Consider the following 21162-nt stretch of genomic DNA (forward strand, 5'->3'; position numbering starts at 1 on the left):
GGGAATCCAAGGAGGGGTGACTTGTGTGGCTCGGACCAGGTTCTGTTACCCAGAATCCTTTGCAAACCTCAAAATTTGGCTAAAAAAACACATGTTCCTCACATTTCTGTGGCAGAAAGTTCTGGAATCTAAGAGGAGCCACAAATTTCCTTCCACCCAGCGTTCCCCCAAGTCTCCCGATAAAAATGATACCTCACTTGTGTGGGTAGGCCTAGCGCCCGCGACAGGAAACGTCCCAAAGCGCAACGTGGACACATCTAAATTTTTGAAAGAAAACAGAGGTGTTTTTTGCGAAGTGCCTACCTGTAGATTTTGGCCTCTAGCTCAGCCGGCACCTAGGGAAACCTACCAAACCTGTGCATTTCTGAAAACTAGAGACCTAGGGGAATCCAAGATGGGGTGATTTGCGGGGCTCGGACCAGGTTCTGTTACCCAGAATTCTTTCCAAACCTCAAAATTTGGCTAAAAAAACACATGTTCCTCACATTTCTGTGGCCGAAAGTTCTGGAATCTGAGAGGAGCCACAAATTTCCTTCCACCCAGCGTCCCCCCAAGTCTCCCGATAAAAATTATACCTCCCCTGTGTGGGTAGGCCTAGCGCCCGTGACAGGAAACGCCCCAAAGCGCAACGTGGAAACATCTACATTTTTGAAAGAAAACAGAGGTGTTTTTTGCGAAGTGCCTACCTGTAGATTTTGGCCTCTAGCTCAGCCGGCACCTAGGGAAACCTACCAAACCTGTGCATTTCTGAAAACTAGAGACCTAGGGGAATCCAAGATGGGGTGATTTGCGGGGCTCGGATCAGGTTCTGTTACCCAGAATTCTTTCCAAACCTCAAAAATTCGCTAAAAAAACACATGTTCCTCACATTTCTGTGGCCAAAAGTTCTGGAATCTGAGAGGAGCCACAAATTTCCTTCCACCCAGCGTTCCCCCAAGTCTCCCGATAAAAATGATACCTCACCTGTGTGGGTAGGCCTAGCGCCCGTGACAGGAAACGCCCCAAAGCGCAACGTGGACACATCTACATTTTTGAAAGAAAACAGAGGTGTTTTTTGCGAAGTGCCTATCTGTAGATTTTGGCCTCTAGCTCAGCCGGCACCTAGGGAAACCTACCAAACCTGTGCATTTCTGAAAACTAGAGACCTAGGGGAATCCAAGGAGGGGTGACTTGCGGGGCTCGGACCAGGTTCTGTTACCCAGAATCCTTTGCAAACCTCAAAATTTGGCTAAAAAAACACATGTTCCTCACATTTCTGTGGCAGAAAGTTCTGGAATCTGAGAGGAGCCACAAATTTCCTTCCACCTAACGTTCCCCCAAGTCTTCTGATAAAAATGGTACCTCACTTGTGTGGGTAGGCCTAGCGCCCGCGACAGGAAACGCCCCAAAGCGCAACGTGGACACATCCCATTTTTTGAAAGAAAACAGTGCCTACCTGTGGATTTTGGCCTGTAGCTCAGCCGGCACCTAGGGAAACCTACCAACCCTGTGCATTTTTGAAAACTAGAGACCTAGGGGAATCCAAGATGGGGGTGACTTGTGGGGCTCGGACCAAGGTTCTGTTACTCAGAATCCTTTGCAAACCTCAAAATTTGGCTAAGAAATCACATGTTCCTCACATTTCTGTGGCAGAAAAGTTCTGGAATCTGGGAGGGGACAAATTTCCTTCCACCCAGCGTTCCCCTAAGTCTCTCGATAAAAATGGTACCTCACTTCTGTGGGTAGGCCTAGCGCCCACGAAAGGAAATGGCCCAAAACACAACGTGAACACAACATATTTTTTCACAGAAAACAGAGGTGTTTTTTGCAAAGTGCCTACCTGTGGAGTTTGGCCTCTAGCTCAGCCGGCCCCGGGAGGTGGGGGGCAGAAATGCCCTAAAATAAATTTGACCCCCTCCCCCCCAAATCCCCCCTGCCCGGGAACGACCCTTGCCTACGGGGTCGCTCCCCCTGCATGACATTGGCGCCAAAAAACGAATCCCCGGTGCCTAGTGGTTTCTGCCCCCTTGGGGGCAGATTGACCTACAATCGGCCACCCCAGGGCAGCGACCCTTGCCTGATGGGTCGCTACCCATCTCTAAAAAAACAAACAAACAAAAAAAAAAACACAAAAAAAAAATTGCCCTGGCGCCTAGAGGTTTCTGCCCCCCCCGGGGGCAGATCGGCCTAATAATATGGCCTAAAATAAATTTGCCCCCCCAACCCCCACCCCCCCCGGGAGCGACCCTTGCCTACGGGGTCGCTCCCCCTGTGTGACATTGGCGCCAAAAAACAAATCCCAGGTGCCTAGTGGTTTCTGCCCCCTTGGGGGCAGATTGACCTAAAATCGGCCACTCTGCCCCCGAGGGGGGCAGAAATGGCCTAAATACAATTTGCCCCCCAGGGGAGCGAACCTTGCCTGATGGGTCGCTCCCCATCTCTAAAAAAACAAACAAACCAACAAAAAAAAACACCCAAAAAAAAATTCCCCTGGCGCCTAGAGGTTTCTGGCCTAAAATAAATTGCCCCCCCCCCCCAGGGAGCGACCCTTGCAAAGAAAAAACTCCCTGGTGTCTAGTGGTTTCTACCCCCCTTGGGGGCAGATTGGCCTCATCAAAATAGGCCAATCTGCCCCCAAGGGGGGCAGAAATGGCCTACATATAATTTTCCCCCAAGGGGAGCGACTCTTGCCTAAGGGGTCGCTCCCAACCTAAAAAAAAAAGTAAAAAAAATAAATAAATAATAATTATCCCTGGTGCCTAGAGGTTTCTGCCCCCAGGGGGGGCAGAAAAGGCCTTCCTGAAAACATGCCCCCCCCTGGGAGCGACCCTTGCCCAAGGGGTCGCTCCCTTTTGACAATTTCAGTAAAAATAAAAAAAATCCCTGGTGTCTAGTGGGGTTTCAAAAGCCGGATTGCAAGCAATCCGGCTTTTGAAACCCTCGGAGAGACTTAAAAGGGAAGGAAATACATTTCCTTCCCTTTGAAGCCCCTCCGGGCCTCCCCCACGCGATTGAAAGAGAAATGCTTAGCATTTCTCTTTCAATCGCGCTGGATGGGGGAGGCCCCTGTGACTAATCAGCGCGCGCTCGCGCGCTGACGTCACGGGGGGTGGGGGGGTTGGGGGTGGAAGGGGAAGGTCTTCCCCTTCCATCCCCGCCTTGGGGAGGGAGGGGGTTGCACGGGGGGCGCGCTAGCGCGCCCCCAAGTTCCCCTGTGCCATGGACGAGATGATCTCGTCCAAGGCACAGGGGAACTGTAGCCTTGGACGAGATCATCTCGTCCAAGGCACAGAACAGGTTAATATGAAATGTTGAGCTTACGTTTGATTAATGTAGTAATACGTCATATTAAGGGTTATGCTTTATGTATTCGCTTTATTATTAGTTGGCCTTAAAGTAGCGAGGTCCTGTCCTAGTTGTACGGCCTCATGTGAAGCTGCATTTCTTAGGCGTTTAATAAAATGTCTGCTTAGAGACTTAAGATTCGATTTTCCACTGTACTGTCCATGTGCTCATAGCTGAAGTTAGTTCTCATGAGAACTGCTTGCTAGAAGATGCTGAATTGCTAATGCAACAATGTTTAATATAGTATGTGTGAGACTGACTTTACCAGGAGAAGACAATGGAGACTCTGACTGGAGTATAATTTGCAACAATATTGTTACCTGACAAGCTGAATGACGGGAGTGGTACAAAAGGAGCCATCGTTGACATGTGAACTATGTTCTAGTAGAAATGTAGATTTGAAGTTTTAGTGTCATTGGACAAAGTGTGAACATGCCATTCGTGAACCAATTAGGACGTGGGAAGTTGTTTTAGGAAATCTAACTTAGCCAAACTGCACAGAGAGGATAGACCGCCATTACTTTCTTGACCGTCTTGAGAAGAGACATGCTTAACTTTACGGCTTAAAAAACTGTTTTTTTCTGAACTTTGATGCTGAAACCTGATGTCTTGCTGACCAGACTGATGTACTGTTGACAAAGACTATCCTAGCTTGCCGATTCATATGAGGAGAGGTATACTGACTATGATAGTTTTTGCTATGTCTATTTGCTTTTGTGTTTCTAGGTGCCAACCGCTATTTTGATAGAGCCTTAGTTAGATGTTGTTGGAATTTTCCCTTTTGCAGGGTCATCCCCAATCTTTTTGCCTCCTGCCTCCCATTTTTTCTGACCTGTTGCTGTTGGCTTTTGAACTCTGAGCACTTTGCCACTGCTAACCAGTGCTAAAGTGCATATGCTCTCTGTGTAAATTGTGTTGTTGATTGGATTTCCATGATTGGCATACTTGATTTGCTGGTAAGTCCCTAGTACAGTGCACTAGAGGTACCCAGGGCCTGTAAATCAAAAGCTACTAGTGGGCCTGCAGCACTGGTTGTGCCACCCACATTAGTAGCCCTGTAATGCTGTCTCAGGCCTGCCACTGCAGTGTCTGTGTGTGCTGTTTTAAACCGTAAATTCGACTTGGCAAGTGTACTCACTTGCCAGGCCTAAACCTTCCCTTTTCTTACATGTCAGACACCCCTAAGGTAGGCCCTAGGGAGCCTCATGGGCAGGGTGCAGTGTATGGTTAAGGTAGGACATATTCTAATGTGTTTTATATGTCCTAACAGTGAAATACTGCTAAATTAGTTTTTCACTGTTGCAAGGCCTATTCTTCTCATAGTTTAACATGGGGGGCTACCTTTAAATATGATTAAAGTGTAGATTCCCTTTGGGAGCGGATAGACAAGTGAAGTTTGGGGTCTCTGAGCTCACAATTTTAAAATACATCTTTTAGTAAAGTTGATTTTAAGATTGTGTGTTTGAAAATGCCACTTTTAGAAAGTGAGCATTTTCTTGTTTTAACCATTTCTGTGACTTTGTCTGTTTGTGGATTACCTGTCTCGGTCAGTTTGACAGTTGGGCTGGTTGCACCTCTCACTAGACAGTGACACAAAGGGAGCTGGGGTGTAGCCTGCATTTCCTGATGAGCCATCTGTGCTAGGAGGGAGGGGAGGAACGGCCACTCACACCTGAAAGGGCTGTGCCTGCCCCCACACAATGCAGTCTCCAACCCCCTGGTGTGTGTCTGGGGCCTGGCCTGGGCAAGGCAGGATTTCACAAATGAGAGAGACTTTTCTTTGAAGTAGGCCTACTTCAAAGAGCAAAATGGTTATAAGAAGGGCACCCAAAACCACAGACTTTGGAACACTTCTGGAAACCAAGATGAACCTCTGCCTGTAGAAGAGCTGAAGAGCTGAGGAAGAAGAGCTGCCCTTCCTGTGACTGTGCTTTGGCGAGCTATCCTGCAGTTGCTGCTTCTGCCTGTGCTAGAGGACAAAGACTGGACTTTGTGTTGCCTTCCTTCGTGTGAAGATCTCCAGGGGCAAGATTTAGAGCTTGCCTCATGTTGTTTGAAGTCTCATGGACAGCAAAGGCTTCTCTCTGCCAGGACCTGGAGTCTCTGGAGAGACTCCTACTTTGCCAAGTTGTGTCCATCCAGTTCCTGGGACCCTGAAAGGAGAAGCTGGCAGCCCAAGAGTGAGAAATCCACGCACGGGACGCCGTGCGGGGAAAAGATAGATGCAATTCCGATCTACAGCTGAAAAATCGATGCGCCGCTGGCTCCGTGGCTGAAAGTCAACGCTCCCCTGCAACACGACCCGAAGATCCATGCCTGGGGCTGGAGAAACTAAGCACAGCATTGCTGATGGAGGCTGGTGAGATCGCAACCCGTGCTGCGTGGTTTTCGGATCATCGTGCTGCTGGATTTCCAACGCAAACACCGCTGGGCATTTAAAATGACGCAAGGCCTGCCCGGACCCGAGAGTACTGACCGGATCGACACATCACTCTCCTGCAGAGAGAAGAAGCGAAGCATGCCGACCCGACTAAAGGAGAAACAACGCATGGTCTCGCTTGTGAGTGAAATCGTCGCATCGCAAGCCCTTTTTTACGCAAACTCGCCTGTGCAGGGTTATTTTTGATGCACCCACTGTACATTTTCACAGTAACGGCGTTAGCATTGTGTTTAAAATTACATGAAGACTCTTTTTGCATTTTAGTGATAACTTGACTTGTGTATTGTGGATTTTTGTCGTTTTGGTCTTGTTTTGTTTAGATAAATATTTTCTATTTTTCTAAACCTGTGTTGTGTCATTTTGCAGTGTTTTCATTAAGTTACTGTGTGTGGTGGTACAAATACTTTACACCTACCACTCTGAAGTTAAGCCTACTGCTTGTGCCAAGCTACCAAGAGGGAAAGCAGGGGTTACCTGAGGGTGATTCTCTATTACCCTGACTACAGTGAGGGTCCTCGCTTGGACAGCGGGTAACCTGACTGCCAACTAAAGACCCCATTTCTAGCAGATGTTTTCCAAATTTGTGTGACTAAATTGTTTTGCATGAAGCCCAAACATGCTATTATAACTTGGTGTTAGGGTTCTCACTGATGACGTTTGCTACATGTAATAACCGCTGATGTCTTTTCTTTGCTGAATCTATATGTATGTAGTATCGTTTGTGCAGTTATTCTTGCTATTCATTTGTACTGTAACCTTGGAGTGTGCAGTTGCTGAAGTTGCTTGATTAGATTGTGATTCTTTCGCCACTTTGAACAGACAGTATTTTTTCTGTATGTTTATCATTTGATTTTGAGATTAACCTATGTTATGTTAGTGTTGTTAATGTAAAGAAATAAATATTCTAACTTTTATAAAAAGGTGTGGTTATTCATGACTGTAAGGTCATGGTGTGTGTGACAATTACTGACTCACATTGATTTGCTAATGTTATTGATTGTCATCTGTTATTGATCTGTGCATGTACTGGATATATGGTGGGAAAACCTCGAAGCAAGTCAAAAGGTTCATCAGCCTATTCACGACTCCCTTGAAAGTTTACTTAATAAGGTCTGAAGTGCTAACAACAATGAGAGCAATTTACTGGGTTGAGTGGTAATGTTTTTGTGTGTACTACTACTTTAGTGGACACTGACACATCAAAAGTTGATTGATGGAATGCCTGAATTAATCTCAGTCACTGGCAATCACTCTGGCCGCATCTCAATCTATCAGTTATTCGCCCACCATGCCAACTCAGTTTGGACCCAACCATATGCAAAACAGTCTCAACCCTGCTCCAGTCAGAACAGTTCATCTTGAACTGCCAAGCCATGTCTTCCTTCAGCTGGGATACAAGCAACACAAGACTGATTTCGCCATGTTTACAGCTCCTCCGTCTGGCATAGCTTGGTTCCAGTGGTACATTGAGCACAGGACCCATATCTGGGAGTGCTCATTGCTGTTATGGCATCAACTGCAACAACAAGGTGATGGATGAAATGCTTGAATTAATCTCAGTCGCTAGCAGTTACTCAGGTTGCACCCCAGTCCATTGTTTTTCACTGACCATGCCACCTCAGTTTGGATCCAGACATATTCAAATCAGTATTGACCCTGTTCCAATAAGAACAGCCCAGCCCAGACTGCCAAGCCAGGTCCTCCCTGACAGAACAAAAGCAATGCAATACCATTTTTTGCCTTGATTAGGGCTCATCAGTCATAAGTGGCACTGTGAGCACCGGACCCAAGTTTGGGCATACCCATTGCAGTTAGGGCATCAACTGCAGTAACAACAAGGTGATGGGTGGAATACTTGAATTGATCCTCAGCCACCGGAAATTGCTCCAAACTGCATCCCAGTCTACCGTTTTTCACCCATCATGCCACTGCAGTTTGGATTCAGCCACATGCAAATCAGTCTTGACCCTGCTCCAATGGGAACAGTCCAGCTGAACCTCCAGGCCAGGTCCTCCCTGAATCAGAACACAAACAACCCAAAACAAATTTTGCCCTGATTAGGGCTCCACAGTCAGGTATAGATTGGTTCCAGTGGCAGGATGAGCACAGGGCATCAGCTGCAGTAACAGTCACCCACCAAACCTAGAGGAGGACCTTGAGACAGGGCTGCTGATAACAGGGTGTAGCTCAAAACCACACTGTGCCTGCTGAGCGTGACTGGTACCTCGGAGCTGCAGAACTAGGGCCAGAGCATTGCCAGAGGCTGAAGGCCTACCAGTTACTGGGACGAGGGCAATAGGCAGGATGAAGGCAGCACTGATAACATTAAAAAGTTAAGAATAGCACTACACTAGGGGACATGAAAGCAATGAGTTGTTTTTCATTCTGGAGAGTGAAGAATAGATACCCTCCAAGTATCTTGCAAATGGTGATTAGGCAACATTGGTGAAGTGAAACGCAATTGAATTCGCAATAAATAAAAAGCGCTCCATGTTGTAACATAAAAACAATTCTGAAGGCAAATAAGGCCCTTGTAACATCAGTGTGCAACACAAGAAATACACATGCAGGGGTATAAATCAAGCCCCTGCAGTGCAAGGAGGCCACCCAACTTTTCAGGGATTGGGGGACATTCAGCCCAAGGGCAACGAAAGCGACCTACATTGGTCTATGGGTTTTAATGTACTGTCTTGTGTTTTATTGTAATTACTTACTAGAAAATACTTTTCTTTAGGATCCTGTTCCCAAGTCTAGTCCTTAACTGTGATTTGTATCCACCACAAAAGACAGGCACGGCTCCTCCAAACCTTTTTGTTTTTTAACAACCCCCACCCATGGTTCTTCCCTAAATCGGACCTCTACCTAGAACACCACCTGCTGTTATTCTAAGTACCCCTGCAGTAAGCAACAAGTGATGGAATGATTAATTGAACTAAGCTCAACCACTGATGATGACCTGAGCAGCATTGCAGTCGATCATTTTTAACCCACTATGCTACTCTTGATGGATTCCACCTTTATGCAAATCGGGCTTAGTCCTTCTTGATAAAAACAATGCAGATCGAATTCCTGGGCCACATCCACTCATCACAGGACCACAAGCAACCGTAGGATAATTTTGTCCAACTTAGGCCTTGTCAGTGAGGTGCAGCTTGACTCCTGGAGCACAATGAGCACTGGACACATCTTGCCGTACCTGTCGTACTGAGGGGGATTACTGCAACAAACAACAATGAGGTGGAAGGAGTGTTTGTATTAACCTCAGCCATTGTCGATTGCTTAGGGGCCATATTATGGATGATCATTTGTCACCAAATATACCACTCTAGACCGAGAACAACCTTAGGCAAGTCAATCTTCGTCCTTCTCCAATTAAAACAGTACAGTCTAAACTGCCAGGTTAGGTTCCCTCCAGATGGGAAAACTCCCAACCACATACCATTTTTGTCCTACTTAGGTTTCATCAACGACTTAGGTTTCATCAACAAGTTGTAGCTGTAGCCCAATAAGGATGGGATCCACTTAGACATAGTGCACCGATGGTCCTTTAACAAAAACATGACCCTAACTTAAATTTTAGGGTTTGTCAAAACAAAAGCTATATCAAGCCTTGTGGAGACCTTCTAGTCTACTCCATTTAGCCTTGTCCTGATGAAGATGTTTGACTTCTAGCAATCTATTATGTGGAGAACTAGAGTTTTTGAGAAGGACCAGCCACTAACTTTTATCCAACCTCACTCCATTGTGGACCTGCAGTAGAGAGTGCCGGGGTCCTGATTTACTGCATCTCATAGACTAACATTTCTTTTTGATTTACATTAATTGTCTAGGATAGTGGTTTTGTTTAATCATCATTATTGACCCTCTTACACCTGGTTTCTTCATTTACATGTCATATTACGCAGTACATCAAACTATTTTTAACTAGCTGGATTTTAAAATTATGCTATATGTTTAAAGTGCCTTGTTGTGATGTTGTTGCACAGGTACCTAAGAAAGGATTGCTGCTTATGCCAATATGCCACATGTGAGCCAGGGAAATGTTTAGCCAGTAGTGAAGAGAATGTTTGACTGTGTGGTAGGTTAGTCACAGCTTATATAAAAAATGTGATCACCCTCTAGTTTAGCAATCTGTTTTTCTACCAGGATGAAATACCAATATGTTAACTGGCCTTTGTCTGCCTGCAGTCCCCTGCCAAGGTGGTATAAGGTCCTGGTCTAGTCTGTACCCACCACTAATATTGGTTGTTCACTTTCGAGTTGTTATTGGAACAAGTTTGTTTTTTGTTATAACTTTTGATCTCTACTTCTGACTGTATTTGGAAATGTTACTTATAACGTCTATGTTTATCTAACTTGATCTGGAACGTTTGTTGTTTATTTACTTAACTACATTGTTGTTTTCGCCAGGCCAAGTATTCAGTAGAGACACTCTATAAAGTAAATTACGTTTGAATTGCACCCTTCCCTGGGGTCCAGATATTACCTTGCGTTTGACATCATCCATGCTGTGATCAGTGATGCCATTTGATGCAATGCACAATATTTATGGTGCTTGAAGCCATAGGCAGTTTGTGGTTTTTTTTATGTGTGCGTTATAATTCTAGTATAAATTCAATTACAGGTGTTCATGGTAGCTTAACGTCTTCCAAGTTAACTTTTTACATATGTATTTCATAAGCAATTACAGGGAAACTGAACGTCAGACAATTGGTGAAAGAAGTTCCAGTTGTCATGTCAGTGGCCCAAATTAGTCATGCTCTGAAGCCTCCAAATCCATATGTAGCTCTTTACCGACTAAAATAATAACAATGACCCCTATTATTGCCTTCAGGAAACATCTCAAAGCTCACATTTTCAGTTAATTTCTAGGCAATCTGTAGCCAATCTGTCTGACTCGCTTTCATTATTATAATCAATGTCTTATGTTTGTCACTCAGTTGCCTTTCAGTGTTGATTGCTGTTCTGTGACAAGTGTCTTAATAAAATTTGGTCTGGGTGCACTATATAAATGTAAAAAATAAAAAGACATTTATATAATAAACTGAAGAAATTAAGGTTTAAGTGCTGTTCTAGTAAGGAATTGTAGTAATATCTTTATTTACATTGTGAAAAAACCTTAGCAATTCACTGAAAAAAGCAAAGGGACGTTATGGTTCGGTGAAAATGTCCGTTAAAACATAATGTTTTAAACTAATAAAACCACTGAAATTCACCAGTCATAGTTATCTGAAGTAACTATAACACATGGACAATGGGCCCAAAAACTAAAGAAGGAGGTGGGGTGGCTAACCCACACTTAATGCTTTTTACTTGGTCTAGAATGAACACCTCAGTTTTTCTGACCGCCTGGGGCAGATTCCGGGTAAACGTCCTCAACCACTTTTTTAATATGGCACATAAAAATCTCCATTGTGTCTAGTGGGCTTTCTGCCCCTCACTGAGGACAGATTAGAGGTATAGGCTTCCTGTCTGCCCTCAGTGATGTAGAAAAACTGCTAGGGTCACTTTGTTAGTGGAGGCCAGGCCTGATGTTTAAGCCGGCTGCCCCCATCCCTGGTAGCAATAAAAAAGAATCTTCCTGGTACCTAGTGGGCCTTCTGTCCACCCGGGGATTAGAATGGAGGTATAGATCCGTGTACCCCCAGGGGTAGAAGAAAGGGTGTTCTGGGCATTTTGGGTGTGGGGTCTTGGCCTGACATGTGGGAGGGCCACCCCTATCACTTGATATAAAGCATCATAAAATCCCTAACGTCTAGTGGGCCTTCTGCCCCCCCAGAGGCAGTTTGGTGGGGGGTTAAAACCAACCCAAGTGCACATTTGGGGGCAGAAATACTGTGTATGCATTTTTCTGGAGTTGGGGCCTTGGGCTGATGTGAGGAAGAGTCACCCCTATGCCTGAACTTATGAAATATAATTTTCTTTGTGGTCTAGTGGGCTTTTGGGGAGTAGAACCCCCAGATTTACCCTGAGTGGACAGAAATACTGTTTGGGATTTTTTGGGGGGCGGAGGCTTGTCCTGATATCTGACGGCCGCCCCCACCCCTTGAAATAGGTCACACAAATCCCTGGGGTCTAGTGGGATTTCTGCTCCATTGGTGTAAATTAGGGAGTGGGAGTAAAACCCTCAAAAAGCACATCCAGGGGGCAGAAAGACTATTTATACTTTTTATTGTAGGGTTTGGGTAGTTTAGGCTAGGCCTGATGAGTGGGATGGCCACCTCCCTCCCTCAACTGATGAGAGAAGCCGGCACTCTGGATCACTGTCTATTAGTGCTTTTTGTGTGCTGCTAGCCATAGGTGTATTTAAATACATTGGCAGGTGTGAACTCAGCAGCTCTCTCAGAAAAACAGCAGAACTCCGATCCTGAGTTTGTGATACAGAGGTGTGGACGGTGGTTCAGTGCCATTGCAGAGCACCACACACACACACACACACACACACACACACACGTCACTCAGAAAAAACACTTTTGATGGCTAGATATAAATCTGTTTAGGACTTTCCAAGTTTATACTAGTATATATTTTGGTAGTTTAAAATCACAATTTAAAAAGGATAGCATTCTGTAAACCTTGTTTGAATTTTTTTAAAGAAAGTTGATGAAATGGTTTTCCATCATTTCGAAAAAGCAGTTTTGATCAAGATCAAAATTTCACTACTATGGAACGAATTAGAAGCATAGTTAGAGATGCCTGATCCTATGGGAGTGGGTCTAAAAAACACAAAAATTACTAATTTGCCAAGGTGCAATCTTTTAGAAACTAGCAATCCTTACCCTTCTCCTTTGATGGTACAACTGGAATTGTCTCCCAATTGGGCCATTCCTATTGTGTCTTAATCCTATTAGCTTAAATCTGTATATTTTTTAGGGCAACTCATATACTTTATATTATTCAGGCAAACCTGTATGAAATAATCATGGTACTGTGTGCTTTCTAGTAACCTAAAATCAATTTAGTTTTAAGCGTTTAATAACCCATTGCAAGCCACAGCCAATGATTCCTTTTCTTACTGAAACAGTATCTTGTACACAGATAAAGTGTCAATGAGTGTTCCTGGGAACCCCTTTTCCTTAAGATTTCAGGATGATGGCCAATTAGTGAGATGAATGGCTTTTTGGACCTCACAATGAAGACTCTTGGTATCTAATTACCAGCACCAAACACCTGAAATCAACAGAATGATATTGAATTCTCCTTTCTACTCACTCTCATTCAATGAATTCTGGAGAAAAAGTAGATGAACCTTCTGGAAGCCGTGAGATGAAATCCATGATTTTCGTTTTCATAGAAGGAACTAGCTTTTCTTTCATGCTGTTACCATGAGACAGGTTTTGAGCTATAGGATTAGTCATAAACAAACTGTTGGATACTGGTTTGTATTACTCAAAATCCACAGACTTCTAATTTTGTATTTGTAACTACAAAGGCCCCTAGTTTTTCGCAAGAAGAAAGTAATTTCTTGTTTGTCGTTCATCTCAGATACCACTTAGGTTATTTTACAACCATGCAAAGATTCCTTCCTAAAGCTTCTCCCTGGCTGTTCGAGGCCATAACATAGCACATTCTACCTTGCCCATGATCAGAACAGTTACATTATACCACCATTGATAACATCAGATTGTCTGCTGTTTTGTGAATTAAAGAAATAGCTTCCTTTTCTGAGTGCCAGTAGGAAGCCATTGAAGGACAGCTATCCCAATATGAAAGGACTTTTCTCTCCCAAAGACTGTGGTGTCAGTTTCCGAAATGAGACAGCATGTTTGCCTGATAAGCTGGTGTTGTCAGAATTTCGTTTTGTATGTTTTTCAGGAGTGTACCTTTGAGACTCTTGTAAAGTTTGAGGGTTGTCCACGTCACAATGTGTAACCAGGGAAGCTTCCTGAGATTTGCTTTCTTACAACTTTCACTTTAGTGTTTTGTATCTTGTGTAGATTGGACAGCAGCTACTTAAATGCCCTCCCTCATGTCTAAAGACACAAAGTCTACCTCTTGGCAGTCTAAGTGCTTTTGCTGTGGTTGTGAAGGAAACTTTATCTACAATGGTGTGAATTTGTCAGAACAGTTGGATGTAATGATAGTGAATCTAAAACATGTGTTTACTTGTATCTCCGTGGTTAGATGGGGTCAAAATGCATTTAAGGATGACTTTGTAGTAATTTGAAAGGAAGCCTGCTGCAAATCAACTCAAAGTGTGGCCATGTTTCCTGAAGTTATCTTTTCACCCAGTGAGGAAAAGTCAACGTTAAGCCTCATTTAGAGTTTGCCACTGCTTTAGCTTTTGCTTTGCCAAACTCTTAGGTCCCCAGTTTTATTTAGTGACACGGGAAGTGCATGGTTTTCACTGCTGGAGCCTTAGCTGTCTCCACTGATATTCTTGCCATCCAACTTCTCTCATCAGTCTATGCCTACTGGAAGAGCTTGAGTTCTATGCTTCCTCCAAAACTTGGAGGAGAAGCATATAAATACCCCTCAGAATTTGAGAAAAGGACCATTCACTATTGTAACTGCAGTATTTGAATGTTTTGGGAAAGTGCTTTTTTGTGAGCCTTGCTGTACCTTTGGAAAACGGGGAAAAACACAGGCATGTCAGTGCATTGCTGTGACATACACCACAGAAGGTGTAAACCCTTGACCGGTCGGCCATGGGGCTGTCTAGTCATAGTGATGGTGACTTAGCCATATTTTGGGTGGGACAACCATCACTAGATATCTCTGCCCGGGACCAACTCGAGGCATGGCGGTCCTGGGCAGGGGACTCAATCTGTGACCATGACATCCACTGATGTAGTAGACCAGTGATTGATTCACCGCAGTTTGAATGATCCTGGGAGTCCGTTTTTGTTCATCCAACTTGGAATGACTGCAGAAGCGAAAGTCAGATTGTACATTGTGCTGTTACTGGTTTCTGAGTGGTTCATATACCTGTGCATCAACAATGTTGAATTAAAACCCTTCGCTAAGCAACAGACCATGCGATGGCTATGTGTAAACATCAAATGATGAAGTCATAAGTGTTGATACCCGAAGGAACCCACATGTGCATTTTATTTGATTGGAAAGTGTATTCTTAAAACTGTTTTCCAAAATATGATTCTGCCCCACTTAATACTTGCTAAGGTAAGGGAGCAAAAATGTAGGATTCGGTTTGATGAATTGCTGAAGTGGACTTGAAATAACATATTCTATCCATGTATTGGTGCTCTGTTCGCTTTTCGTCGTATTTGTGATTGCATGTTTATTTTTATAACTTTAATGTGGGATATTGCACATCAAATACACGAAGTCCACGGTGCAAACAAGGCTCTGTGCTCTACACCGCGTGCCACAGCTAAGTGCACGTTATTTTGTTGGTAAATGACGTGGGCAAGCAGTACTTTGTTTTAATGGCCTCTCCTACTGGTTTTGATCTGTGTTCCTTGTTGTGTATCTTTTCATTCAGGAACACCTGTGTGGTTTTTTGTGAAAATTGCTCCAATCCGGAACGAACAAGACAAAGTGGTTTTATTTCTTTGCACCTTCAGTGACATCACCGCGTTTAAGCAACCAATCGAGGACGACGCAACCAGGGGTTAGTAAATATTTTTCATAAAAACGGTCACCTTATGAAATTAGTTTTCCTTTCGTACATTGAGAACCGGTTTTATCCTGCTAACGCCATTGAAAAACCCACAAATGACGGATGCTAGTCGCAGGAAACCAGTCGTGATCTCAAGCCTTATATCAGAATCCAGTTTTAATTTTTGATAAATTCGTTTTTTTATTGAAATGGTTGCATACGTTATGTTGCAAAAAAAAATTTATCTGACGTTTAGTGCAGGATTGTTATAAAAATGTACCTTTCCTTTTTCATCAGTGATGTTTTATTTAAGCTTAAATGCAAAGAAGTAATAATACAACCAATGAGACTGTAATAATTTACCAACATTATTGTGAATGGCTTTCATTAGACACGACTTGCATGAATACGTGATTCTAAATGATGTTATTCACTGCCATTAAATCACACGGTACAAAACGAAAGGTGTTTCACAACACTGCGGCTCCCTCCCAGGGACTGCCCTCCCGGTTTTCCTCTTGCCTCTCCTGGGTCTCCACAGATCACAGAGAAGCAATGGACGTGTGGATGATGGTCTGCTGTCTCGCCGCTTCCTCCCATCTTCTCGGATCTCTCTGGTACTGAGGGAGGTGGAGAGATGCAGGTGACACTGCCAAGCACCATCACCTCTTTCATCTGTGGGTCCCTGCAGGACCGGTGCTTCCAGGTCGCTCTCCTGTGGTTCTCAAGGAGACGATCAGACCATGGTGGGGGAGGGTGGCAGGGTGCCAGTTCGAATTTTATAACTTTTTGATGGGATAATTAAACAGTTTACAGCAGTGGTCTTCAAACTATTTTTCTGGCCCAGTGGGGAAAAAAAAATCGTCGGAGCCCCCCTTCTACATTTTTCACAATTATTTTATTAAACTGGCAATGTTTAAGTAGGTCCAGATTTATTTAAACATTGCAGTTGCGTTCTGTTACCAATTTAAAATTGCAATCAAATACGATTGCCAAACATATTTTTCTGTTCAGGTAGGCTTTAATAATGTGTAAAAGTGTCCACAGTGTGATTATTAGAAATGGGCGGTGAGGGGTTTGAAGAATATTTGAAATCCCTTCCATTTTTACACCTTCACCGAGCCAGAATATAAATGACAAAAGAGGTTATTGATGGCCCATTACAGAGCGGCTTACTGCCCCTCACTAAAACAATACACTGCTATCAGTATTATGCTTCCTTTGGCCAGAGCCTGGCACCCCCCACCCCCCGAGATCACTTGAGGCCCCCCTAGGGCATCCCACCCCTCAGTTTGAAGGCCCCTGGTTTAGAGAGTGTTGTGGGTGAGTCGCAGGCAGGGGTGGAGCTTTATAAGGAAGATTCGGGGGGGGGGGGGGGGTGATGTGAACCAGGACTGGACTTGGCCACATCGGGCATTTCCATCTGAGTCTGGAAGGATGGGGCCCGGTTTTCCAATGGTGCTGCAATAGCGGCCCTCAGTAACAAAGGCAGCAAGCATAGTCCACTCACTCTCCTTTGCAGCCTTCACGCGGGGTTGGTCTGACAAAACTGCCAGGGCTGTTGTGAGTTCCCAGTCCAACCCTGGAGTGAACTTCAGATTTCCGAACAATCTCGCAGGAATATAATGTTAAAATACATTATACAACAAGCAGGGTACACATGAGGGGTTTAAGGGGCAGCAAAAAGGGAGAGGAATGCGGAGTGGCAGGGATACTAATTGAGAGGAAGCACATTATTTTGTGAAATATCCAATATTTTTCAAGTATTTCCAAACAGATAGAGGGGGAGAATGTGCACGTTGTTGTCTGTGTATGTGTGTCTGTGTGTGTGTGTGTGTGTGTGTGTGTGTAAAAGTTCTTGGTGAAATCTGACTGAGACTGCAACATACCCGGCTGAAAGCACTTGTACCCAACTATTTATCACAAAATACATTTGTTAGGGGAGTGTGGCGCCCCAAACATCCTCTGAAGTTATGCCCCTGATCGCAGGATGCCAAGTTTTTATAAAGGTTTGATGGGGACCTGGGTAATGGCAGGGTGTTGGAGGTCAATAGCATGACAGAGAGAGGGTATTTATTGTAGTCAAAACTTAGGAGGGGTTGGTAATGCAAGAGTGGTGTTTCAGTTTTGGGAGGGGAGTGAGAGGTCGCTAGAGGATTGTGGGGTGGATGAACACCAAGTATATATAATTTTTTATGTACATACAGCATAGTGCGTGGGTGCTGAAGCAATTAGTCATTTCGTTCATATATATCAATATCAGTTTAAAATGTTGCTCCAATACTGTGAAGTAACTGCAAGCTGACACACAAAGCCCCCGCATAGGCAGGAAGAACTATCATTCGTACTGGATAAGATACAATCCTGCATGAAAATAGCTCTGTGTGACTTTAAATAGTATGGGAGTTTGAATGTCTGTACACAGTAGTGCTTGCAACCATTTTTTCATGTCACCTAGAAATCCTTCGTTTTTGACAGATTTGTTAAATAGATTTGTTTTGGATCTTGAGATCTTGTGTCCAGTACTGAAGAATATCCTTGTTTTTTAGGTATTTTCTGTTTCCTCAGTCCTGAGTAAACTTGTCTTTGCTGTTGTTAGCTCTCTGAATAGACGGGTGTTGCCATGAACATAGATCACATTACTTTAATAAATAAGCACAGGCTTGCATCAGTCACTCTCCTCCATTGACCTCTACTAATTTTTGGAACTAGTGTCGAGTCTTAGATCTCAAAAGCTTGTGGGGCCTACACCAGGTGCTGTGTTTATTTCTCCCAAATTCAATGCGTATCTGCGGTGTCACAAAAACGGATTGATACTGTAGTGGCCCTGCTTCTCGCCACCCTTGCCCCTCAATGTCCAGTGACGCGCAGTACAGTTTGTCCACTCAGACTGGTCGCCACGCGCAGTGGTGTTACCCAGGTATGGATACCTTTAGATACTCTGCTAGGGGTCAGAGTGATGGTTCTCTTCAATGAATCGGGTATATTCACCTTAGAACGCATTGAGCTATTGATTCTGTTAATTAGCTGATACATATCTCCGTACATGGTATTTACTAATCAGCTAATTGGCAAGTATCTCACTGTGCTGAATTGGTGAATTAGTGATGTGGTCAGCACCTACATATTACATAAACATAATAAAAAGAAAGCAGCCTTCGTCAGAGCTGTATTTTTTCCTTACCCCTGCTATTCTTTAAAATGAAGCATCTTTCATTATTTGATCTTACAGCTTTCGGACCTTCTGATGCGATTTCTCCTCTTTGAAGCATTACCCCCAATTTCCAAATATATTTCCATTCATATTTATAGAATGGACTAAGGAGTTTGCACAGATTATATTGCATACTTTAGAATATTTTATGGCTGGCCTTTTCCTGCATACCAACTGGACCCTCAAATGATTACATTCTAAGTTGTGTCTCTTTGCTAAGATGATGCCAGTTTCCATGTTTTTAAAGTTTTACACAAACATCCATAGTTCTGTCACCTGAGTATTCTAGCACCTGATACTGGAGTGAAAGGAACCATGTGGATGAAATTGCTCTCAAGTCAAAACCACTCAAAATACAGTGTGAATCGTGATTTTCCTAACCTTTGTGCGTTTGTCTGTTTTTAGGTTCAGAGTCTATGATGAAGAAATCAGATTTCTTTGGGTTCTTTTCTCTGGGTCTTTCAAATTTGTTTTTGATTTAGGCAAGGTTTGAGGTGGTCAGTGGAGTCAGAATAATTTTGGTATAAATACATTTGATTTAACTTATATTGGTGGTTCCCATTATTATGAAGTTGAAGTTGTAATTCGAATTGTTCATCTAATTAATTAATTAAAAATGTTTTACATAACTGACTATCAAATTATTGAATGCCTGTTTGAGCTCATATCTTTTGATCACTTGGCTAAATATTCCTGCCCTGGATGATGGGTGCACTGTGCACCGGGTGACCTTTACTCACAAATGGTGATTAACAACTAGTAGGTACTAATTGTCTCGTTAAAATTACACATCCTGCTCTGTATTGATAAATGTTAGTGTGCAAGGTTGGGCATTCTTGATTAGTATGCAGTCTGCTGTCACTGTCCGACTTGTGCAATCTTATGTCTGTCTCTTACAATGAGGCCAGTGCTGCATAATCGCTCACACGTACCTGGCACTAGTGTCAGTCTATTATATCAGTATGGGGTATGCTCCCTACTCTGGATGGATTACTGTTCCACTGGCCCCTTTCCTGCCTCCTGCTATGTTATGTTAATTGAGTTATAGAGCGCATGGCTACCTGAAGGCCTCCCAGCGCTGAAGGACAATCCCCAGGCAGGTTTTCAGTGCCTTTCGAAAATTAAGTTCATGACTGATTAGTCGGAGCCTGAGGGGAAGGGCGCTCCACAGTTTAGCTCCCAGGTATGCCATAGTGGAACCGTCTCATCTGGCTTTTTTGACCCTAGGTAGTGTGGCCATTGCTGATGACGCAGATCTAAGGTCTCTGGTGGGCTTATAGAAGGTTGCTAGGGTCTTCAACAAAGGAGGACCTCTGTTATGCAGTGACCTAAGGATAACGCATAAAGTTTTAAATTCTATATGCTGTTCCACTAGTAGCCAATGTAGGGAGGCAAGAGCCGGTTTCACAGATGTGTGCCTAGGGATGTCCAGTAACAGGCGGGCCGCAGCATTCTGAACTACCTGCAACTTCCTTTTAACATATTTGGGGGAGCCAAGAAACAGTCCATTCCCATAATCAAGTCGGGACATAATAATCGCCTGAATGATGAGCCTTTTTTGCAAGGGGAGGAAGTATTACAAGAACCTTACTTCAGAGTCTCATTAATCCAAAGCAAGTGGCAGATATTTTCTTAGCCCGGTGTTCCAACATAAGTTGGGGGTCTAACCAGATCCCCAAGCTTTTAATATACTTCTTGAGGGGAGGCCATTCCCCGGAGACGCTAGGCAGCAAAAGATCCTTGCCCTGGCTCGGGTGGTGGCCCAAAAACATTATTTCTGTTTTGTCACTGTTTAGTTGGACCCGACTATCTATCATCCATCCTGATACTGCCTGTAGGCAGGAGGATAGTGAAAGTAGGGGTCCCTCTGTCGCAGAATTAGTGGAGAATGAAACCACTAATTGGGTGTCATCTGCATAAGAGACAAGGGAGAGTCCAAAAGATTCCACCAGATGCACCAGTGGGGCCATATATATATTGAATAGCGTAGGACTGAGGGAGGAGCCCTGTGGCACACCACAGCTGCAGTTGAACCTACCAGAGAAATATGCCCGATCAAGGACCTGGAATGATCTATCCTCGAGAAACGAGGTAAGCCAGCTGAGTGCTAGGCCCTCAATTCCAATCTCCCTCATCCTTTGGCCAAGCACCTGATGATCCACTGTGTCAAAGGCTGCACTCAAATCAAGAAGAAAAACAGCCATCATGTGACCCTGGTCCATATGATTTCTGCTGTCTTCCATGACGGCTATCAAGGCTGATTTGGTGCTATGAAGAGGCCTGAAACCCATCTGGGTAGGATGAAGGATGTTATTATTCTCAAAAAACATGGATAGTTGAGTATTAATATATTTATCTAATATTTTAGAGGGAGAAGGGAGTAGGGAAAGAGGCCTATAGTTATTGAGCACAGTTGCATCCAGGTTGGGTTTCTTTAGTAGTGGTTTTACTATGGCCTGTTTCCACTGACCCGGGACAGTACCCCTAGATAATGAAGAGTTCAACAGTTCGGTCAGAGCCGGGACAATAACAGGAGCCCCAAGAACTAGTATAGTAGGAGGAGCCGGGTCGAGCGGAGATCCTGACTTCAAAGAAGTAAGGAGAGAGGCCACCTGATCCTGA

General features: G+C 44.0%; 1 protein-coding gene across 1 annotated transcript in view; it reads left to right on the top strand.

The window, feature by feature from the left end:
* KCNH1 (potassium voltage-gated channel subfamily H member 1) overlaps positions 1 to 21162 on the top strand; it is an 849123-nt gene that overhangs the window by 208608 nt on the left and 619353 nt on the right. Inside the window, exon 4 of the mRNA XM_069236535.1 lies at positions 15210 to 15338. Coding sequence (XP_069092636.1) covers positions 15210 to 15338 — 129 coding nt within the window. The remainder of the gene's footprint in view (positions 1 to 15209; positions 15339 to 21162) is intronic.

The sequence above is a fragment of the Pleurodeles waltl genome, chromosome 5, assembly GCF_031143425.1.
Source record: "Pleurodeles waltl isolate 20211129_DDA chromosome 5, aPleWal1.hap1.20221129, whole genome shotgun sequence".
NCBI lineage: Eukaryota > Metazoa > Chordata > Amphibia > Caudata > Salamandridae > Pleurodeles > Pleurodeles waltl.